The sequence below is a fragment of the Cherax quadricarinatus genome, chromosome 3, assembly GCF_038502225.1.
Source record: "Cherax quadricarinatus isolate ZL_2023a chromosome 3, ASM3850222v1, whole genome shotgun sequence".
NCBI lineage: Eukaryota > Metazoa > Arthropoda > Malacostraca > Decapoda > Parastacidae > Cherax > Cherax quadricarinatus.
Window position 1 is genome coordinate 50,870,014 of NC_091294.1, and position 21,120 is coordinate 50,891,133.

At 39.0% G+C, this 21,120-nt stretch overlaps 1 protein-coding gene across 1 annotated transcript in view; it reads left to right on the forward strand.

Annotated features, from left to right (window-relative positions):
- The window catches only part of LOC138853919 (uncharacterized), a 101,982-nt gene extending 81,380 nt beyond the window's left edge, over positions 1-20,602 (forward strand). The window contains exon 3 of the mRNA XM_070093636.1: positions 19,728-20,602. Within this exon, the coding sequence (XP_069949737.1) occupies positions 19,728-20,225 (498 nt within the window). The 3' untranslated portion in view covers positions 20,226-20,602. The remainder of the gene's footprint in view (positions 1-19,727) is intronic.
- The last annotated feature ends 518 nt before the right edge of the window (positions 20,603-21,120 follow it).

Below are 21,120 nucleotides of genomic sequence, written 5' to 3' on the forward strand. Positions count from 1 at the left end.
AGTCATACCACACAATGCCAGCCATGACAGTCATACCACACAGTGCCAGCATGGACAGTCATACCACATAGTGGCGGGCAGGACAGTCATACTACAGAGTGCCAGCCAGGGCAGTCATGCCACTCAGTGCAATCCACGACAGTCATACCACTCAGTGCCAGCTAGGACAGTCATACCACACAGTGCCAGCCTGGACAGTCATACCACACAGTGCCAGCCAGGACAGTTATACCAAACCGTGCCAGCCAGGACAGTCATACCACACAGTGCCATCCAGGACAGTCGTACCACACAGTTCCAGCCAGGGCAGTCATACCACACAGTGCCAGCCAGGACAGTTATACAACACAGTGCCAGCCAGGGCAATAATGGCACACTGTGCCAGCCAGGACAGTCATACCACACAGTTCCAGCCAGGACAGTCATACCACACAGTGCCAGCCTGGACAGTCATACCACACAGTGCCATCGAAAACTGTCGTACCACACAGTGCCAGCCAGGCAGTCATACCACAATATGCCAGTCAGTACAGTCATACCGCACAGTGCCAGCCTGTAAAGTCATGCCACACAGTGCCAGCCAGGCAATGATGCCACACAGTGCCAAGCCATACCGGCCTTTCCACACAGTGCTAGCAAGAACAGTCATAGCACACAGTGCCAGCCAGGAAAGTCATACCACACAGTGCCAGCCACGACAGTCATAACACACAGTGCCAGCAAGGACAGTCATACCACATAGTGCCAGTTAGGACAGTCATAAAACACAGTGCCAGCCAGGACAGACATACCACAGAGTGCCATCCAAGACAGTTATTTCACACAGTGCCAGCCAGAACAGTCATACGACGCAGTGCGAGCAAGGACAGTCATATCACACAATGCCAGCAAGCACAGGAATGCCACACAGTGCCAGCAAGGACAGTCATGCCATACAGTGCCAGCCAGGACAGTCGTACCACACACTGCCAGCCACGACAGTCATACCACTCAGTGCCAGCATGGGCAGTCATAACACACATTGCCAGCCAGGACAGTCATGCCACACAGTGCAATCAAAGTCAGTCATACCACACAGTGTCATCAAGGACAGTCATATCACACAGTGCCAGCCAGGACAGTCACACCACACAGTGCCAGCCTGGACAGACATACCACACAGTGCCTGCCACGACAGTCATATAACACAGTGCCCGAAAGGACAGTCATGCCTCACAGTTCCACCCAGGACAGTCATGCCACACAGCGCCAGCCAGGACAGTCATACCACCCAGTGCAAGCCTGGACAGTCATACCACACAGTGCCAGCTAGAACAGTCATACGGCACAGTGTCAGCCAGGACAGTCATACCACACGGTGCCAGCCAAGGCAGTCATACCACACAGTGCCAACCAGGACAGTCATGCCACACAGTGCCAGCCAGAGTAATCATGACACACAGTGCCAGCCAGGAGAGTCATACCACACAGTGCCAGCCAGGACAGCCATACCACACAGTGCAAGCCAGGACAGTCATACTACACAGTGCCATCCAGGACAGTCGTACCACACAGTGCCAGCTAGGCAGTCATACCACACAGTGCCAGTGAGGACAGTCATACCACACAGTGCCTGCCAGGAAAGTCATACCACACAGTGCCAGCCAATCAATGATGCCACACAGTGCCATCAATACCAGCCTTACCTCACAGTGCCAGCCAGAACAGTCATACCACACAGTGCCAGCCAGGAAAGTCATACCACAAAGTGCCAGCAACGACAGTCATAACACACAGTGCCAGCAAGGACAGTCATACCACATAGTGCCAGTTAGGACAGTCATAAAACACAGTGCCAGCCAGGGCAGTCATACCACACAGTACCATCCAAGACAGTCCTTTCACACAGTGCCAGAAAGGACAGTCATGCCACACAGTGCCATCAAAGACACTCAAACCACACAGTGCCATCACGGACAGTCATACCACGCAGTGCCGGCCAGGACAGTCGTACCACACAGTGCCAGCCAGAACAGTCATACCACAGTGTGCCAGCAGGACAGTCATACCACACAGTGCCATCCATGACAGTCATATCACACAGTGCCAGCCAGGACAGTCATAACACATAGTGCCTGCAAGGAGAGTCATGCCACGCAGTGCCAGCCCGGATAGTCACACCACACACTGCCAGTCATGACAGTCATACCTCACAGTGCAAGCTAGGACAGTCATACCACAAAGTGCCTGCCTGGATAGTCATGCCACACAGCACCAGCCAACACAGTCATACCACACTGTGCCTGCCAGGACAGTCATACCACACAGTGCCAGACAAGGCAGTCATACCACACAGTGCCAGCCATGACAGTCATACTACACAGTGCCAGCCAGGACAGTCATGCCTCACAGTGCCAGCCATGATATTCATACCACGCAGTGGCAGCCAATAGTCATAATACACAGTGTTAGCCAGGACAGTCATGCCTCACAGTGTTAGCCATTATAGTCATACCACACAATGCCAGCCATGACAGTCATACCACACAGTGCCAGCATGGACAGTCATACCACATTGTGGCAGGCAGGACAGTCATACTACACAGTGCCAGCCAGGACAGTCATACCACAGAGTGACAGCCAGGACATTCACATCACAGAGTTACAGCCAGGACAGTCATGCCACATAATACCAGCCAGAACAGTCATACCACACAGTGCCAGCCAGGTCAGTCATACCATACAGTGCCAGCCAGGACAGTCGCACCACACAGTGCCAGACAGGATATTCGAACCACACAGTGCCAGCCAGGACGGCCATACCACAAAGTGCCAGCCAGGACAGTCATACCTCACAGTGCCAACCAGGACAGTCATACTACACAGTGCTAGCCAGGACAGTCATACCAAACAGTTCCAGTCCGAACAGTCATACCACACAGTGCCAGCCACATCAGTCATACCACACAGTGCCATCCAGGACGGTCATGCCACTTAGTACCAGTCAACACAGCCATACCACACAGTGCCAGCCAGGACAGACATACCACACAGTCCCAGCCAGGAGAGTCATACCACACAGTGCCATTCATGACAGTCATACCACACAAAGCCAACAATGAAAGTCTTGCCACACAGTGCCAGCCAGGACAGTCATACCACACAGTGCCAGCCAGGACAGTCATACCACACAGTGGCAGCCAGGACAGTCATACCACATAGTGCCATCCAGGACAATCATACCACACAGTGCCAGCCATGACAGTCATACCCCACAGTGTTAGCCCGGACAGTCATACCACAGAGTGCCAGCCAGGACAATCATGACACACAGTGTCAGCCAGGACAGTTTTGCCACACAGTTCCAGCCATGACACTCATACCACACATTGCCAGCCAGGACATTCAAACCCCACAGTGCCAGCCAGGGCAGTCATACCACACAGTGCCAGCCAGGACAGTCATACCACACAGTGCCAGCCAGGGCAATCGTGGCACACAGTGCCATCCAGGACAGTCACACCACACAGTGCCAGCCTGGACAGTCATACCACACAGTGCCAGCCAGGACAGTTATAATACACCGTGCCAGCCAGGACAGTCATAGCAAACAGTGCCATCCAGGACAGTCGTACCACACAGTGCCAGCCAGGCAGTCATAAAACACAGTACCAGTCAGTACAGTCATACCGCACAGTGCCAGCCAGGACAGTCATACCACACAGTGCCAGCTTGGACAGTCATACCACACAGTGCCAGCCAGGACAGTTATAATACACCGTGCCAGCCAGGACAGTAATACCAAACAGTGCCATCCAGGACAGTCGTACCACACAGTGCCAGCCAGGCAGTCATAAAACACAGTACCAGTCAGTACAGTCATACCGCACAGTGCCAGCCAGGACAGTCATACCACACAGTGCCAGCCAGGAAAGTCATGCCACACAGTGCCAGCCAGGCAATGATGCCACACAGTGCCAGCCATACCAGCCTTTCCACACAGTGCCAGAAACAATAGTCATACCACACAGTGCCAGCCAGGAAAGTCATACCACACAGTGTCAGCCACGACAGTCGTAACACACAGTGCCAGCAAGGAGAGTCATACCACATACTGCCAGTTAGGACAGTCATAAAACACAGTGCCAGCCAGGACAGTCATACCACACAGTGCCATCCAAGACAGTCATTTCACACAGTGCCAGCCAGGACAGTCATACGACGCAGCGCTGGCAAGGACAGTCATACCACACAGTGCCGGCCTGGGCAGTCATACCACACAGTGCCAGCCAGAACAGTCATGCCATACAGTGCCATCAAAGACAGTCATACCACACAGTGCCAGCCAGGGCAGTCACACCACACAGTGCCAGCCAGGACAGTAATACCACACAGTGCATCCATGACAGTCATACAACACAGCGCTATCCAATACAGTCATGCCACACAGTGTCATCAAGGACAGTCATACCACACAGTGCCAGCCAGGACAGTCACACCACACAGTGGCAGCCTGGACAGACATACCACACAGTGCCTGCCACGACAGTCATATCACACAGTGCCAGAAAGGACAGTCATGCCTCTCAGTGCCAGCCAGGACAGTCATGCCACACAGTGCCATCCAGGAAAGTCATATTACCCAGTGCAAGCCTGTTCAGTCATACCACACAGTGCCAGCTAGGACAGTCATACGACACAGTGCCAGCCAGGACAGTCATACCACACAGTCCCATTCAGGACAGTCATACCACACAGTGCCAGCCAGGACACTTATACCACACAGTGCAAGCCAGGACAGTCATGCCACACAGTGCCATCAAGGACAGTCATACCACACAGTGCCAGCCAGGGCAGTCACACCACACAGTGCCAGCCAGGACAGTAATACCACACAGTGCATCCATGACAGTCATACAACACAGCGCTATCCAATACAGTCATACCACACAGTGCCAGCCATGACAATCATGCCACACAGTGCCTTCCAGGACAGTCATACCACACCGTGCCAGCCAGGACAGCCATACCACAGAGTGCCAGCCAGGACAGTCATACCACACAGTGCCAGCCATGACAGTCTTGCCACACAGTGCCAGGCATTACAGTCATAACACACAGTGCCATCCAGGACAGTCATACCACACAGTGCCATCCAGGACAGTCGTACCACACAGTGCCAGCTAGGACAGTCATACCACACAGTTCCAGCCAGGACAGTCATACCACACAGTTCCAGCCAGGACAATCATGCCACACAGTGCCATCCATGACAGTCAAAGCACACAGTGCCAGCAAGGACATTCATACCACACAGTGCCAGCTAAGACAGTCATACGACACAGTGCCTGCTAGGACAGTCATACGACACAGTGCAAGCCAGGACAGTCATACCACACAGTGGCAGCGAGGACACTCATACTACACAGTGCCAGCCAGGACAGTTATACCACACCGTGCCTGCCACGACAGTTATACCACACAGTGCCAGTCTGGACAGTCATACCAAACAGTGCCAGCCAGGGCAGTCATACCACACAGTGCCAGCCAGGACAGTCATACCACACAGTGCCAGCCAGGACAATCAAGCCACACAGTGTCAGCCAGGACAGTCATACCACACAGTGCCAGCCACGACACTCATGCCACACAGTGCCAGCCAGGACAGTCATACCACACGGTGCCAGTAAGGACAGTTATTCCACACAGTGCTAGCCAGGACAGTCATACCACACAGTGCCAGCCAGGACAGTCATACCACACAGTGCCATCCAGGACAATCATACCACACAGTGCAAGCCAGGACAGTCATACCACACAGTGGCAGCGAGGACACTCATGCCACACAGTGCCAGCCAGGACAGTTATACCACACAGTGCCTGCCACGACAGTTATACCACACAGTGCCAGTCTGGACAGTCATACCAAACAGTGCCAGCCAGTGCAGTCATACCACACAGTGCCAGCCAGGACAGTCATACCACACAGTGCCAGCCAGGACAATCATGCCACACAGTGTCAGCCAGGACAGTCATACCACGCAGTGCCAGACAGGACACTCATACCACACTGTGCCAGCCAGGACAGTCATACCACACGGTGCCAGCCAGGACAGTTATACCACACAGTGCTAGCCAGGACAGTCATACCACACAGTGCCAGCCAGGACAGTCATACCACACAGTGCCAGCCAGGACAGTCATCCCACGTAGTGCCAGCCAGAACAGTCATACCACACAGTGCCAGCCAGGACGGTCATACCACACAGTGCCAGCCATGACAGTCATACCACACAGTGCCAGCCAGGACAGTCATACTACACAGTGCCAGCCAGGACAGTCATACCACACAGTGCTAGCCATGACAGTCATGCCACACAGTGCCAGTCAGGACAGTCATACCACACAGTGCGAGCCAGGAAAGTCATACAACACAGTGCCAGCCAGAACAGTGATGCCACACAGTGCCAGCTAGGACAGTCATACCACACAGTGCCATCCAGGACAGTCATACCACACAGTGCCAGCCTGGACAATCATACCACACAGTGCCAGCAAGAACAGTCATACCCCGCAGTCCCAGCAAGGAAAGTCATACCACATATTGCAGGCCAGGGCAGTCATACCACACAGTGCCAGCCAGGACAGTCATACCACTCAGTGCTATCCAGGACGGTCATTTCACACAGTGCCAGCAAGAACAGTCATACGAGGCAGTGCCAGCCTGGACAGTCATATCACACAGTGCCAGCAAGGACAGTCATGCCACACAGTGCCAGCAAGGACAGTCATACCACAGTGCCAGCCAGAACAGTCATACCACACAGTGCCAGCCAGGACAGTCATACCACACAGTGCCAGCCAGGACAGCCATACCACACAGTGCCATCAAAGACAGTCATACCACACAGTGCCAGCCAGGACACTCATACAACACAGTGCCAACCAGGACAGTCACACCACACAGTGCAGCCATGATAGTCATACCACACCGTGCCAGCCAGTTCAGTCATGCCACTCAGTGCCATCAAGGACAGTCATAGCACACAGTGACAGTTAGGACAGTCACACTACACAGTGCTAGCCAGGACAGACATGCCACACAGTGCCAGCCAGGACAGTCATACCACGCAGTGCCAGCCAGGACAGTCATAACACACAGTGCCAGCCAGGACAGTCATACCACGCAGTGCCAGCCAGGACAGTTATACCATACAGTGGTAGTCATTACAGTCATACCACATAGTGCCAGTCAGGACAGTCATACCACACAGTGCCGGCCACGACAGTCATACCACACAGTGCCAGTCAGGACAGTCATTGCACATAGTGCCAATCAGGAGAGTTATACCATACAGTGACAGTCAGGACTATCATACCCCACAGTGCCAGCCAGGACAGTCATACCACACAGTGCCAGTCAGGACAGTCATACCACACAGTGCCAGCCAGGACAGTCATACCACACAGTGTCAGCCAGGACAGTCATTCCACACAGTGCTAGTCAGGACAGTCATACCACACAGTGCCAGCCAGGACAGTCATACCACACAGTGCCAGCCAGGACAAACACACTCTGCTGTGCAATACTTCCTGGTGTACGACAACACAAGATATAAACAATACAGTATATACGACACAGGATATAAACAATACAGTATATACGACACAGGATATAAACAATACAGTATATACGACACAGGATATAAACAATACAGTATATACGACACAGGATATAACCAATACAGTATATACGACACAGGATATAAACACAGTATTTACGACACAGGATATAAACAATACAGTATATACGACACAAGATATAAACAATACAGTACATACGACACAAGATATAAACAATACAGTATATACGACACAAGATATAAACAATACAGTATATACGACACAAGATATAAACAAGACAATATATACGACACAAGATATAAACAATACAGTATATGCGACACAAGATATAAACAAGACAGTATATATGACACAAGATATAAACAATGCAGTATATACGACACAAAATGTAAACAAGACAGTATATACGACACAAGATATAAACAAGAGAGTATATACGACACAAGATATAAACAATACAGTATATACGACACAGGATGTAAACAATACAGTATATACGACACAGGGTATAAACAATACAGTATATACGATGCAGGATATAAACAATATAGTATATACGACACAAGATATAAACAATACAGTATATACGACACAAGATATAAACAAGACAGTATATATGACACAAGATACAAACAAGACAGTATATACGACACAAGATATAAACAAGACAGTATATACGACACAAGATATAAACAATACAGTATATACGACACAAGATACAAACAAGACAGTATATACGACACAAGATACAAACAAGACAGTATATACGACACAAGATATAAACAATACTGTATATTCGACACAATATATAAACAATACAGTATGTACGACACAAGATATAAACAATACAGTATATACGACACAAGATACAAATAATACAGTATATACAACACAAGATACAAACAATACAGTATATACGGCACTAAATACAAACAATACAGTATATACGACACAAGATACAAGCAATACAGTATATACGACAAAAGATACAAACAATACAGTATATACATTACAAGATGCAAACAATACAGTATATACGACACAAGATACAAACAATACAGTACATACGACACGAGATACAAACAATACAGTATATACGACACAAGATACAACCAATACAGTATATACGACACAAGATACAAACAATACAGTATATACGACACAAGATACAAACAATACAGTATATACATTACAAGACACAAACAATGCAGTATATACGACACAAGATACAAACAATACAGTATATACATTACAAGATGCAAACAATACAGTATATATGACACAAGATACAAACAATACAGTATATACGACACAAGATACAAACAATACAGTAAATACGACACAAGATACAAACAATACAGTATATACGGCACAAGATACAAACAATACAGTATATATGACACAAGATACAAACAATACAGTATATACGACACAAGATACAAACAATACAGTATATACATTACAAGATACAAACAATACAGTATGCGACACAAGATACAAACAATACAGTATATACGACACAAGATACAAACAAGACAGTATATACAACACAAGATATAAACAATACAGTATATACGACACAAGAAACAAACAATACAGTATATACGACACAAGATACAAACAATACAGTATATACGACACAAGATTCAAACAATACAGTATATACGACACAAGATACAAACAATACAGTATATACGACACAAGATACAAACAATACAGTATATACGACACAAGATACAAACAATACAGTATATATGACACAAGATATAAACAATACAGTATATGCGACACAAGATACAAACAATACAGTATATACGACACAAGATACAAACAATACAGTATATACGACACAAGATACAAACAATGCAGCATATACGACACAAGATACAACAAATACAGCATACACGGCACAAGATACAAACAATACAGTATATACATTACAAGATACAAACAATACAGTATATACGACACAAGATACAAACAATACAGTATATACGACACAAGATATAAACAATACAGTATATACGACACAAGATACAAACAATACAGTATATACGACACACGATACAAACAATACAGTATACACGACACAAGATACAAACAATACAGTATATACATTACAAGATACAAACAATACAGTATGCGACACAAAATACAAGCAATACAGTATATACGACACAAGATACAAACAATACAGTATATACGACACAAGATACAAACAATACAGCACATACGACACAAGATATAAAAAATACAGTATATACGACACAAGATACAAACAATACAGTATATACGACACAAGATACAAACAATACAGTATATACGACACAAGATACAAACAATACAGTATATACGACACAAGATACAAACAATACGGTATATACGACACAAGATACAAACAATACAGTATATACGACACAAGATACAATCAATACAGTATATACGCCACAAGATACAAACAATACGGTATATACGACAGAAGATACAAACAATACAGTATATACGACACAAGATACAAACAATACAGTATATACGACACAAGATACAAACAATACAGTATATACATTACAAGATACAAACAATGCAGTATATATGACACAAGATACAAACAATACAGTATATACATTACAAGATACAAACAGTGCAGTATATACGACACAAGATACAAACAGTACGGTATATACGACACAAGATACAAACAATACAGTATATACGACACAAGATACAATCAATACAGTATATACGACACAAGATACAAACAATACGGTATATACGACAGAAGATACAAACAATACAGTATATACGACACAAGATACAAACAATACAGTATATACGACACAAGATACAAACAATACAGTATATACATTACAAGATACAAACAATGCAGTATATATGACACAAGATACAAACAATACAGTATATACATTACAAGATACAAACAGTGCAGTATATACGACACAAGATACAAACAATACGGTATATACGACAGAAGATACAAACAATACAGTATATATGACACAAGATACAAACAATACAGTATATACGACACAAGATACAAACAATACAGTATATACGACACAAGATACAAACAATACAGTATATACGACACAAGATACAAACAATACAGTATATACGATACAAGATACAAACAATACAGTATATACGACACAAGATACAAACAATACAGTATATATGACACAAGATACAAACAATACGGTATATACGACACAAGATACAAACAATACAGTATATACGACACAAGATACAAACAATACGGTATATACGACCCAATATACAAACAATACAGTATATACGACACAAGATACAAACAATACAGTATATACGACACAAGATACAAACAATACAGTATATACGACACAAGATACAAACAATACAGTATATACGACACAAGATACAAACAATACAGTATATACGACACAAGATACAAACAATACAGTATATACGACACAAGATACAAACAATACAGTATATACGACACAAGATACAAACAATACAGTATATACGACACAAGATACAAATAAGACAGTATATACGACACAAGATATGAACAATACTGTATATTCGACACAATATATAAACAATACAGTATGTACGACACAAGATATAAACAATACAGTATATACGACACAAGATACAAACAAGACAGTATATACGACACAAGATGTAAACAATACAGTATATACGACACAAGATACAAATAATACAGTATATACGACACAAGATACAAACAATACAGTATATACGGCACTAAATACAAACAATACAGTATATACGACACAAGATACAAACAATACAGTATATACGACACAAGATACAAACAATACAGTATATACATTACAAGATGCAAACAATACAGTATATACGACACAAGATACAAACAATACAGTATATACGACACGAGATACAAACAATACAGTATATACGACACAAGATACAAACAATACAGTATATACGGCACAAGATACAACCAATACAGTATATACGACACAAGATACAAACAATACAGTATATACGACACAAGATACAAACAATACAGTATATACATTACAAGATAAAACAATGCAGTATATACGACACAAGATACAAACAATACAGTATATACATTACAAGATGCAAACAATACAGTACATACGACACAAGATACAAACAATACAGTATATACGACACGAGACACAAACAATACAGTATATACGACACAAGATACAAACAATACAGTATATACGGCACAAGATACAAACAATACAGTATATACGACACAAGATACAAACAATACAGTATATACGACACAAGATGCAAACAATACAGTATATACATTACAAGATACAAACAATACAGTATGTGACACAAGATACAAACAATACAGTATATACGAAACAAGATACAAACAAGACAGTATATACGACACAAGATATAAACAATACAGTATATACGACACAAGAAACAAACAATACTGTATATACGACACAAGATACAAACAATACAGTATATACGACACAAGATTCAAACAATGCAGTATATACGACACAAGATACAAACAATACAGTATATACGACACAAGATACAAACAATACAGTATATACGACACAAGATACAAACAGTACAGTATATACGACACAAGATATAAACAATACAGTATATACGACACAAGATACAAACAATACAGTATATACGACACAAGATACAAACAATACAGTATATACGACACAAGATACAAACAATGCAGTATATACGACACAAGATACAACAAATACAGCATATACGGCACAAGATACAAACAATACAGTATATACATTACAAGATACAAACAATACAGTATATACGACACAAGATACGAACAATACAGTATATATGACACAAGATATAAACAATACAGTATATACGACACAAGATACAAACAATACAGTATATACGACACACGATACAAACAATACAGTATATACGACACAAGATACAAAAAATACAGTATATACATTGCAAGATACAAACAATACAGTATTCGACACAAAATACAAACAATACAGTATATACGACACAAGATACAAACAATACAGTATATACGACACAAGATACAAACAATACAGCATATACGACACAAGATATAAACAATACAGTATATACGACACAAGATACAAACAATGCAGTATATACGACACAAGATACAAACAATACAGTATATACGACACAAGATACAAACAATACAGTATATACGACACAAGATACAAACAATACAGTATATACGACACAAGATACAAACAATACAGTACATACGACACAAGATACAATCAATACAGTATATACGACACAAGATACAAACAATACGGTATATACGACAGAAGATACAAACAACACAGTATATACGACGCAAGATACAAACAATACAGTATATACGACACAAGATACAAACAATACAGTATATACATTACAAGATACAAACAATGCAGTATATACGACACAAGATACAAACAATACAGAATATACATTACAAGATACAAACAATGCAGTATATACGACACAAGATACAAACAATACGGTATATACGACACAAGATACAAACAATACAGTATATACGACACAAGATACAAACAATACAGTATATACGACACAAGATACAAACAATACAGTATATACGACACAAGATACAAACAATACAGTATATACGACACAAGATACAAACAATACAGTATATACGACACAAGATACAAACAATACAGTATATACGACACAAGATACAAACAATACAGTATATACGACACAAGATATAAACAATACAGTATATACGACACAAGATACAAACAATACAGTATATACGACACAAGATACAAACAATACAGTATATACGACACAAGATACAAACAATACAGTATATACGACACAAGATACAAACAATACAGTATATACGACACAAGATACAAACAATACAGTATATACGACACGAGATACAAACAATACAGTGTATACGACACAAGATACAAACAATACAGTATATACGGCACAAGATACAACCAATACAGTATATACGACACAAGATACAAACAATACAGTATATACGACACAAGATACAAACAATACAGTATATACATTACAAGATAAAACAATGCAGTATATACGACACAAGATACAAACAATACAGTATATACATTACAAGATGCAAACAATACAGTACATACGACACAAGATACAAACAATACAGTATATACGACACGAGACACAAACAATACAGTATATACGACACAAGATACAAACAATACAGTATATACGGCACAAGATACAAACAATACAGTATATACGACACAAGATACAAACAATACAGTATATACGACACAAGATACAAACAATACAGTATATACATTACAAGATACAAACAATACAGTATGTGACACAAGATACAAACAATACAGTATATACGAAACAAGATACAAACAAGACAGTATATACGACACAAGATATAAACAATACAGTATATACGACACAAGAAACAAACAATACTGTATATACGACACAAGATACAAACAATACAGTATATACGACACAAGATTCAAACAATGCAGTATATACGACACAAGATACAAACAATACAGTATATACGACACAAGATACAAACAATACAGTATATATGACACAAGATACAAACAGTACAGTATATACGACACAAGATATAAACAATACAGTATATACGACACAAGATACAAACAATACAGTATATACGACACAAGATACAAACAATACAGTATATACGACACAAGATACAAACAATGCAGTATATACGACACAAGATACAACAAATACAGCATATACGGCACAAGATACAAACAATACAGTGTATACATTACAAGATACAAACAATACAGTATATACGACACAAGATACGAACAATACAGTATATACGACACAAGATATAAACAATACAGTATATACGACACAAGATACAAACAATACAGTATATACGACACATGATACAAACAATACAGTATATACGACACAAGATACAAAAAATACAGTATATACATTGCAAGATACAAACAATACAGTATTCGACACAAAATACAAACAATACAGTATATACGACACAAGATACAAACAATACAGTATATACGACACAAGATACAAGCAATGCAGTATATACGACACAAGATACAAACAATACAGTATATACGACACAAGATACAAACAATACAGTATATACGACACAAGATACAAACAATACAGTATATACGACACAAGATACAAACAATACAGTACATACGACACAAGATACAATCAATACAGTATATGCGACACAAGATACAAACAATACGGTATATACGACAGAAGATACAAACAATACAGTATATACGACGCAAGATACAAACAATACAGTATATACGACACAAGATACAAACAATACAGTATATACATTACAAGATACAAACAATGCAGTATATACGACACAAGATACAAACAATACAGTATATACATTACAAGATACAAACAATGCAGTATATACGACACAAGATACAAACAATACGGTATATACGACAGAAGATACAAACAATACAGTATATACGACACAAGATACAAACAATACAGTATATACGACACAAGATACAAACAATACAGTATATACGACACAAGATACAAACAATACAGTATATACGACACAAGATACAAACAATACAGTATATACGACACAAGATACAAACAATACAGTATATACGACACAAGATACAAACAATACAGTATAAACGACACAAGATACAAACAATACAGTATATACGACACAAGATACAAAAAATACAGTATATACGACACAAGATCTAAACAATACAGTATATACGACACAAGAAACAAACAATACTGTATATACGACACAAGATACAAACAATACAGTATATACGACACAAGATTCAAACAATGCAGTATATACGACACAAGATACAAACAATACAGTATATACGACACAAGATACAAACAATACAGTATATACGACACAAGATACAAACAGTACAGTATATACAACACAAGATATAAACAATACAGTATATACGACACAAGATACAAACAATACAGTATATACGACACAAGATACAAACAATACAGTATATACGACACAAGATACAAACAATGCAGTATATACGACACAAGATACAACAAATACAGCATATACGGCACAAGATACAAACAATACAGTGTATACATTACAAGATACAAACAATACAGTATATACGACACAAGATACGAACAATACAGTATATACGACACAAGATATAAACAATACAGTATATACGACACAAGATACAAACAATACAGTATATACGACACACGATACAAACAATACAGTATATACGACACAAGATACAAAAAATACAGTATATACATTGCAAGATACAAACAATAGAGTATTCGACACAAAATACAAACAATACAGTATATACGACACAAGATACAAACAATACAGTATATACGACACAAGATACAAACAATACAGTATATACGACACAAGATACAAACAATACAGTATATACGACACAAGATACAAACAATACAGTATATACGACACAAGATACAAACAATACAGTATATACGACACAAGATACAAACAATACAGTATATACGACACAAGATACAAACAATACAGTATATACGACACAAGATACAAACAATACAGTATATACGACACAAGATATAAACAATACAGTATATACGACACAAGAAACAAACAATACTGTATATACGACACAAGATACAAACAATACAGTATATACGACACAAGATACAAACAGTACAGTATATACGACACAAGATATAAACAATACAGTATATACGACACAAGATACAAACAATACAGTATATACGACACAAGATACAAACAATACAGTATATACGACACAAGATACAAACAATGCAGTATATACGACACAAGATACAACAAATACAGCATATACGGCACAAGATACAAACAATACAGTGTATACATTACAAGATACAAACAATACAGTATATACGACACAAGATACGAACAATACAGTATATACGACACAAGATATAAACAATACAGAATATACGACACAAGATACAAACAATACAGTATATACGACACACGATACAAACAATACAGTATATATGACACAAGATACAAAAAATACAGTATATACATTGCAAGATACAAACAATACAGTATTCGACACAAAATACAAACAATACAGTATATACGACACAAGATACAAACAATACAGTATATACGACACAAGATACAAACAATACAGCATATACGACACAAGATATAAACAATACAGTATATACGACACAAGATACAAACAATGCAGTATATACGACACAAGATACAAACAATACAGTATATACGACACAAGATACAAACAATACAGTATATACGACACAAGATACAAACAATACAGTATATACGACACAAGATACAAACAATACAGTACATACGACACAAGATACAATCAATACAGTATATACGACACAAGATACAAACAATACGGTATATACGACAGAAGATACAAACAATACAGTATATACGACGCAAGATACAAACAATACAGTATATACGACACAAGATACAAACAATACAGTATATACATTACAAGATACAAACAATGCAGTATATACGACACAAGATACAAACAATACAGTATATACATTACAAGATACAAACAATGCAGTATATACGACACAAGATACAAACAATACGGTATATACGACAGAAGATACAAACAATACAGTATATACGACACAAGATACAAACAATACAGTATATACGACACAAGATACAAACAATACAGTATATACGACACAAGATACAAACAATACAGTATATACGACACAAGATACAAACAATACAGTATATACGACACAAGATACAAACAATACAGTATATACGACACAAGATACAAACAATACAGTATATACGACACAAGATACAAACAATACAGTATATACGACACAAGATACAAACAATACAGTATATACGACACAAGATACAAACAATACAGTATATACGACACAAGATACAAACAATACAGTATATACGACACAAGATACAAACAATACAGTATATACGACACAAGATACAAACAATACAGTATATACGACACAAGATACAAACAATACAGTATATACGACACAAGATACAAACAATACGGTATATACGACACAAGATACAAACAATACAGTATATACGACACAAGATACAAACAATACGGTATATACGACACAATATACAAACAATACAGTATATACGACACAAGATACAAACAATACAGTATATACGACACAAGATACAAACAATACAGTATATACGACACAAGATACAAACAATACAGTATATACGACACAAGATACAAACAATACAGTATATACGACACAAGATACAAACAATACAGTATGTACGACACAAGATACAAACAATACAGTATATACGACACAAGATACAAACAATACAGTATATACGACACAAGATACAAACAATACAGTATATACGACACAAGATACAAACAATACAGTATATACAGCACAAGATACAAACAATACAGTATATACGACACAAGATACAAACAATACAGTATATACGACACAAGATACAAACAATACAGTATATACGACACAAGATACAAACAATACAGTATAAACGTCACAAGATACAAACAATACAGTATATACGACACAAGATACAAACAATACAGTATAAACGACACAAGATACAAACAATACAGTATATACGACACAAGATACAAACAATACAGTATAAACGACACAAGATACAAACAATACAGTATATACGACACAAGATACAAACAATACAGTATATACGACACAAGATACAAACAATACAGTATAAACGACACAAGATACAAACAATACAGTATATACGACACAAGATACAATCAATACAGTATATACGACACAAGATACAAACAATACAGTATATACAACACAAGATACAAACAATACAGTATATACGACACAAGATACAAACAATACAGTATATACGGCACAAGATGCAAACAATACAGTATATACGACACAAGATACAAACAATACAGTATATACGACACAAGATACAAACAATACAGTATATACGACACAAGATACAAACAATACAGTATAAACGACACAAGATACAAACAATACAGTATATACGACACAAGATACAAACAATACAGTATATATGACACAAGATACAAACAATACAGTATATACGACACAAGATACAAACAATACAGTATATACGACACAGTGTCAACTACATAAAATAACAACTTGGATAATCTAGAACAACATTTTTTAAGACATTTTAGAACACATAATAACACTGAAAGTCAAACTTCGTTAATTAATTTTTCTGCTGAACATTTATGTTATTTTTACCCAACTCTTAATTTTCTACATCAAGTAAATAAACTGTACAAGAAAACAACTTATTTTTTATTATAACGATTTAAAGTAAAGAATAAAAGAGAAAGAGAAAAATTCCGAAAACATCAGCAAATATTTCTGTGTATTTTTTAATGTCTTCAAACTCTTTTTTTCCTTAAATATGAAAAACTTTCGTTAGATATTAACTAATGAATAAAAATATAGACTGAAACCTTTCTATTTAATAAGATTATATTACGCTAACAACCACGATTTATTTATAAATTTGATGAATTAAACGCTTTTGTTATATTAGGGTAGTTTTAATTTGGAAACTTTCCCCAACCAGTGGTTTCCTCAGTTTAAAAAGAGAAGAATGGTTGAAGATCGGAAGTCTGAGGCAATCAGTCCCTCAGCCTGGCGTCGATGTGATTAATCCATCAGTTTTGAAAATATTGATTGAGTGATCAAGTGACGGAGAAAATTCTTTTGTTTGAACTGTCCTAGAATTTGCTTAACGAGGTTTGCTTAGTAAGGGTAGTTTAAGACTTAGTTTTATTAATCTAATTAAATATGTGGCTCCACAAAAATGGCTGCAGCCTAAATATTAGTTACTGATAAACAACACAAAGAATTCCTGTTTCATCCTGCGGCCAGAGTATCACCGCTGTTATAAATATTCTATTATAATTAAGCTGAAATAATAATCTTTCTTTGCTATTTTTCAGATTACTCTCGGTGTAGTACTTTTTAAGAAATTTCTGCATGACACAACACCAGCACCAGTAATAACAACAACTACGGAACCTCTGATAATGACTCTCACTCCACCAGCCGAAAACGATTCATCAGATGTTCCTGAAGAAGTGTTTATGAGACGCCGCTACAAGCGAGCCATCCTGACAGGCGTGGAAAAGTTGGATGAGGCGCACAGGATACTGTTATCCACCATCAACCTCCTGGACAAAGATCGCTGTATGCTGAAGCTTCTGTGTCATGTACACAACAAGCAGCTTCATGTTCGCTCTCCTAAAGAAAATATCTTTCTCCAGCAGTTTTCTTACAACACTGAGATGATGTCTTCTTATCACGCCGACATTCTGGAGGCCGCGGAGGTTGTAGGCCAGGCCAACTGTAACAAAGTTTTCCCTAAGTGTTCACTAAGCAGTGAGGAGCTTAACAGTCAGCTTCATCAGACACGGACCTGCTCCAGCTTTCATTTTTAAATTATGTGGTAGACGCGATGCTGCCGACATCTTTTATTTTCATCCTGTGTAACAAATCTCTAATTGGAAAGCTACATTTTTAAATATCCTCCATTCCTATGCATCTTTTAAAGGTTTGAACTATCGTGTAAGTGAATTCATTGTCTGTAATAATTGTTGTTAGCATTTATAATGTAGCTATCATACTTAATACATGAGCTATCATTGTTAATAGAATGTACCATTTAAAAAGCTAAAGAATCTAGCCTAATTTCGGGGAAAAAATACTTTTCTCTTGGTGTTAATGTGGGCGTCTCCTGCTATTGACCTCCAAGTGAAACAATGAGATGAATACAATACATTGAATTTGTTTTATATATTAAAAACTCAGTAAATTACTTAATGTTTAATTAACACCAAAAAAAAACACACACCTTAATCGAAGGAATGGGAGCTATCCTCCCCATTCATGAGTCAAATCTGATTGCCTCTAATTCTGTAGGTGCTGAATATTATAATGTACTTAAAACAGACAAAATAAAGATAGGTTACTCATATTAACCCTATGAGTACAAACAGTCACAAGTTTCTACTCTGCTGAAAATTTCGCAGACTAATGAGTTTTATACATGTGAAGCAGACTGTTTTCATAATGAAGTGAAGCAGACTTCGTTCTCATGAAGAAGTGAAGCAGACTTTGTTCTTATGAAGAAGTGAAGCAGACTTTGTTTGTTCTCATGATGAAGTGAAGCAGACTTTGTTTGTTCTCATGATGAAGTGAAGCAGACTTTGTTTGTTCTCATGATAAAGTGAAGCAAACTTTTGTTTGTTCTCATGAAGAAGTGAAGCAGACTTTGTTTGTTTTTATGATAAAGTGAAGCAGACTTTGTTTGTTCTCATGATGAAGTGAAGCAGA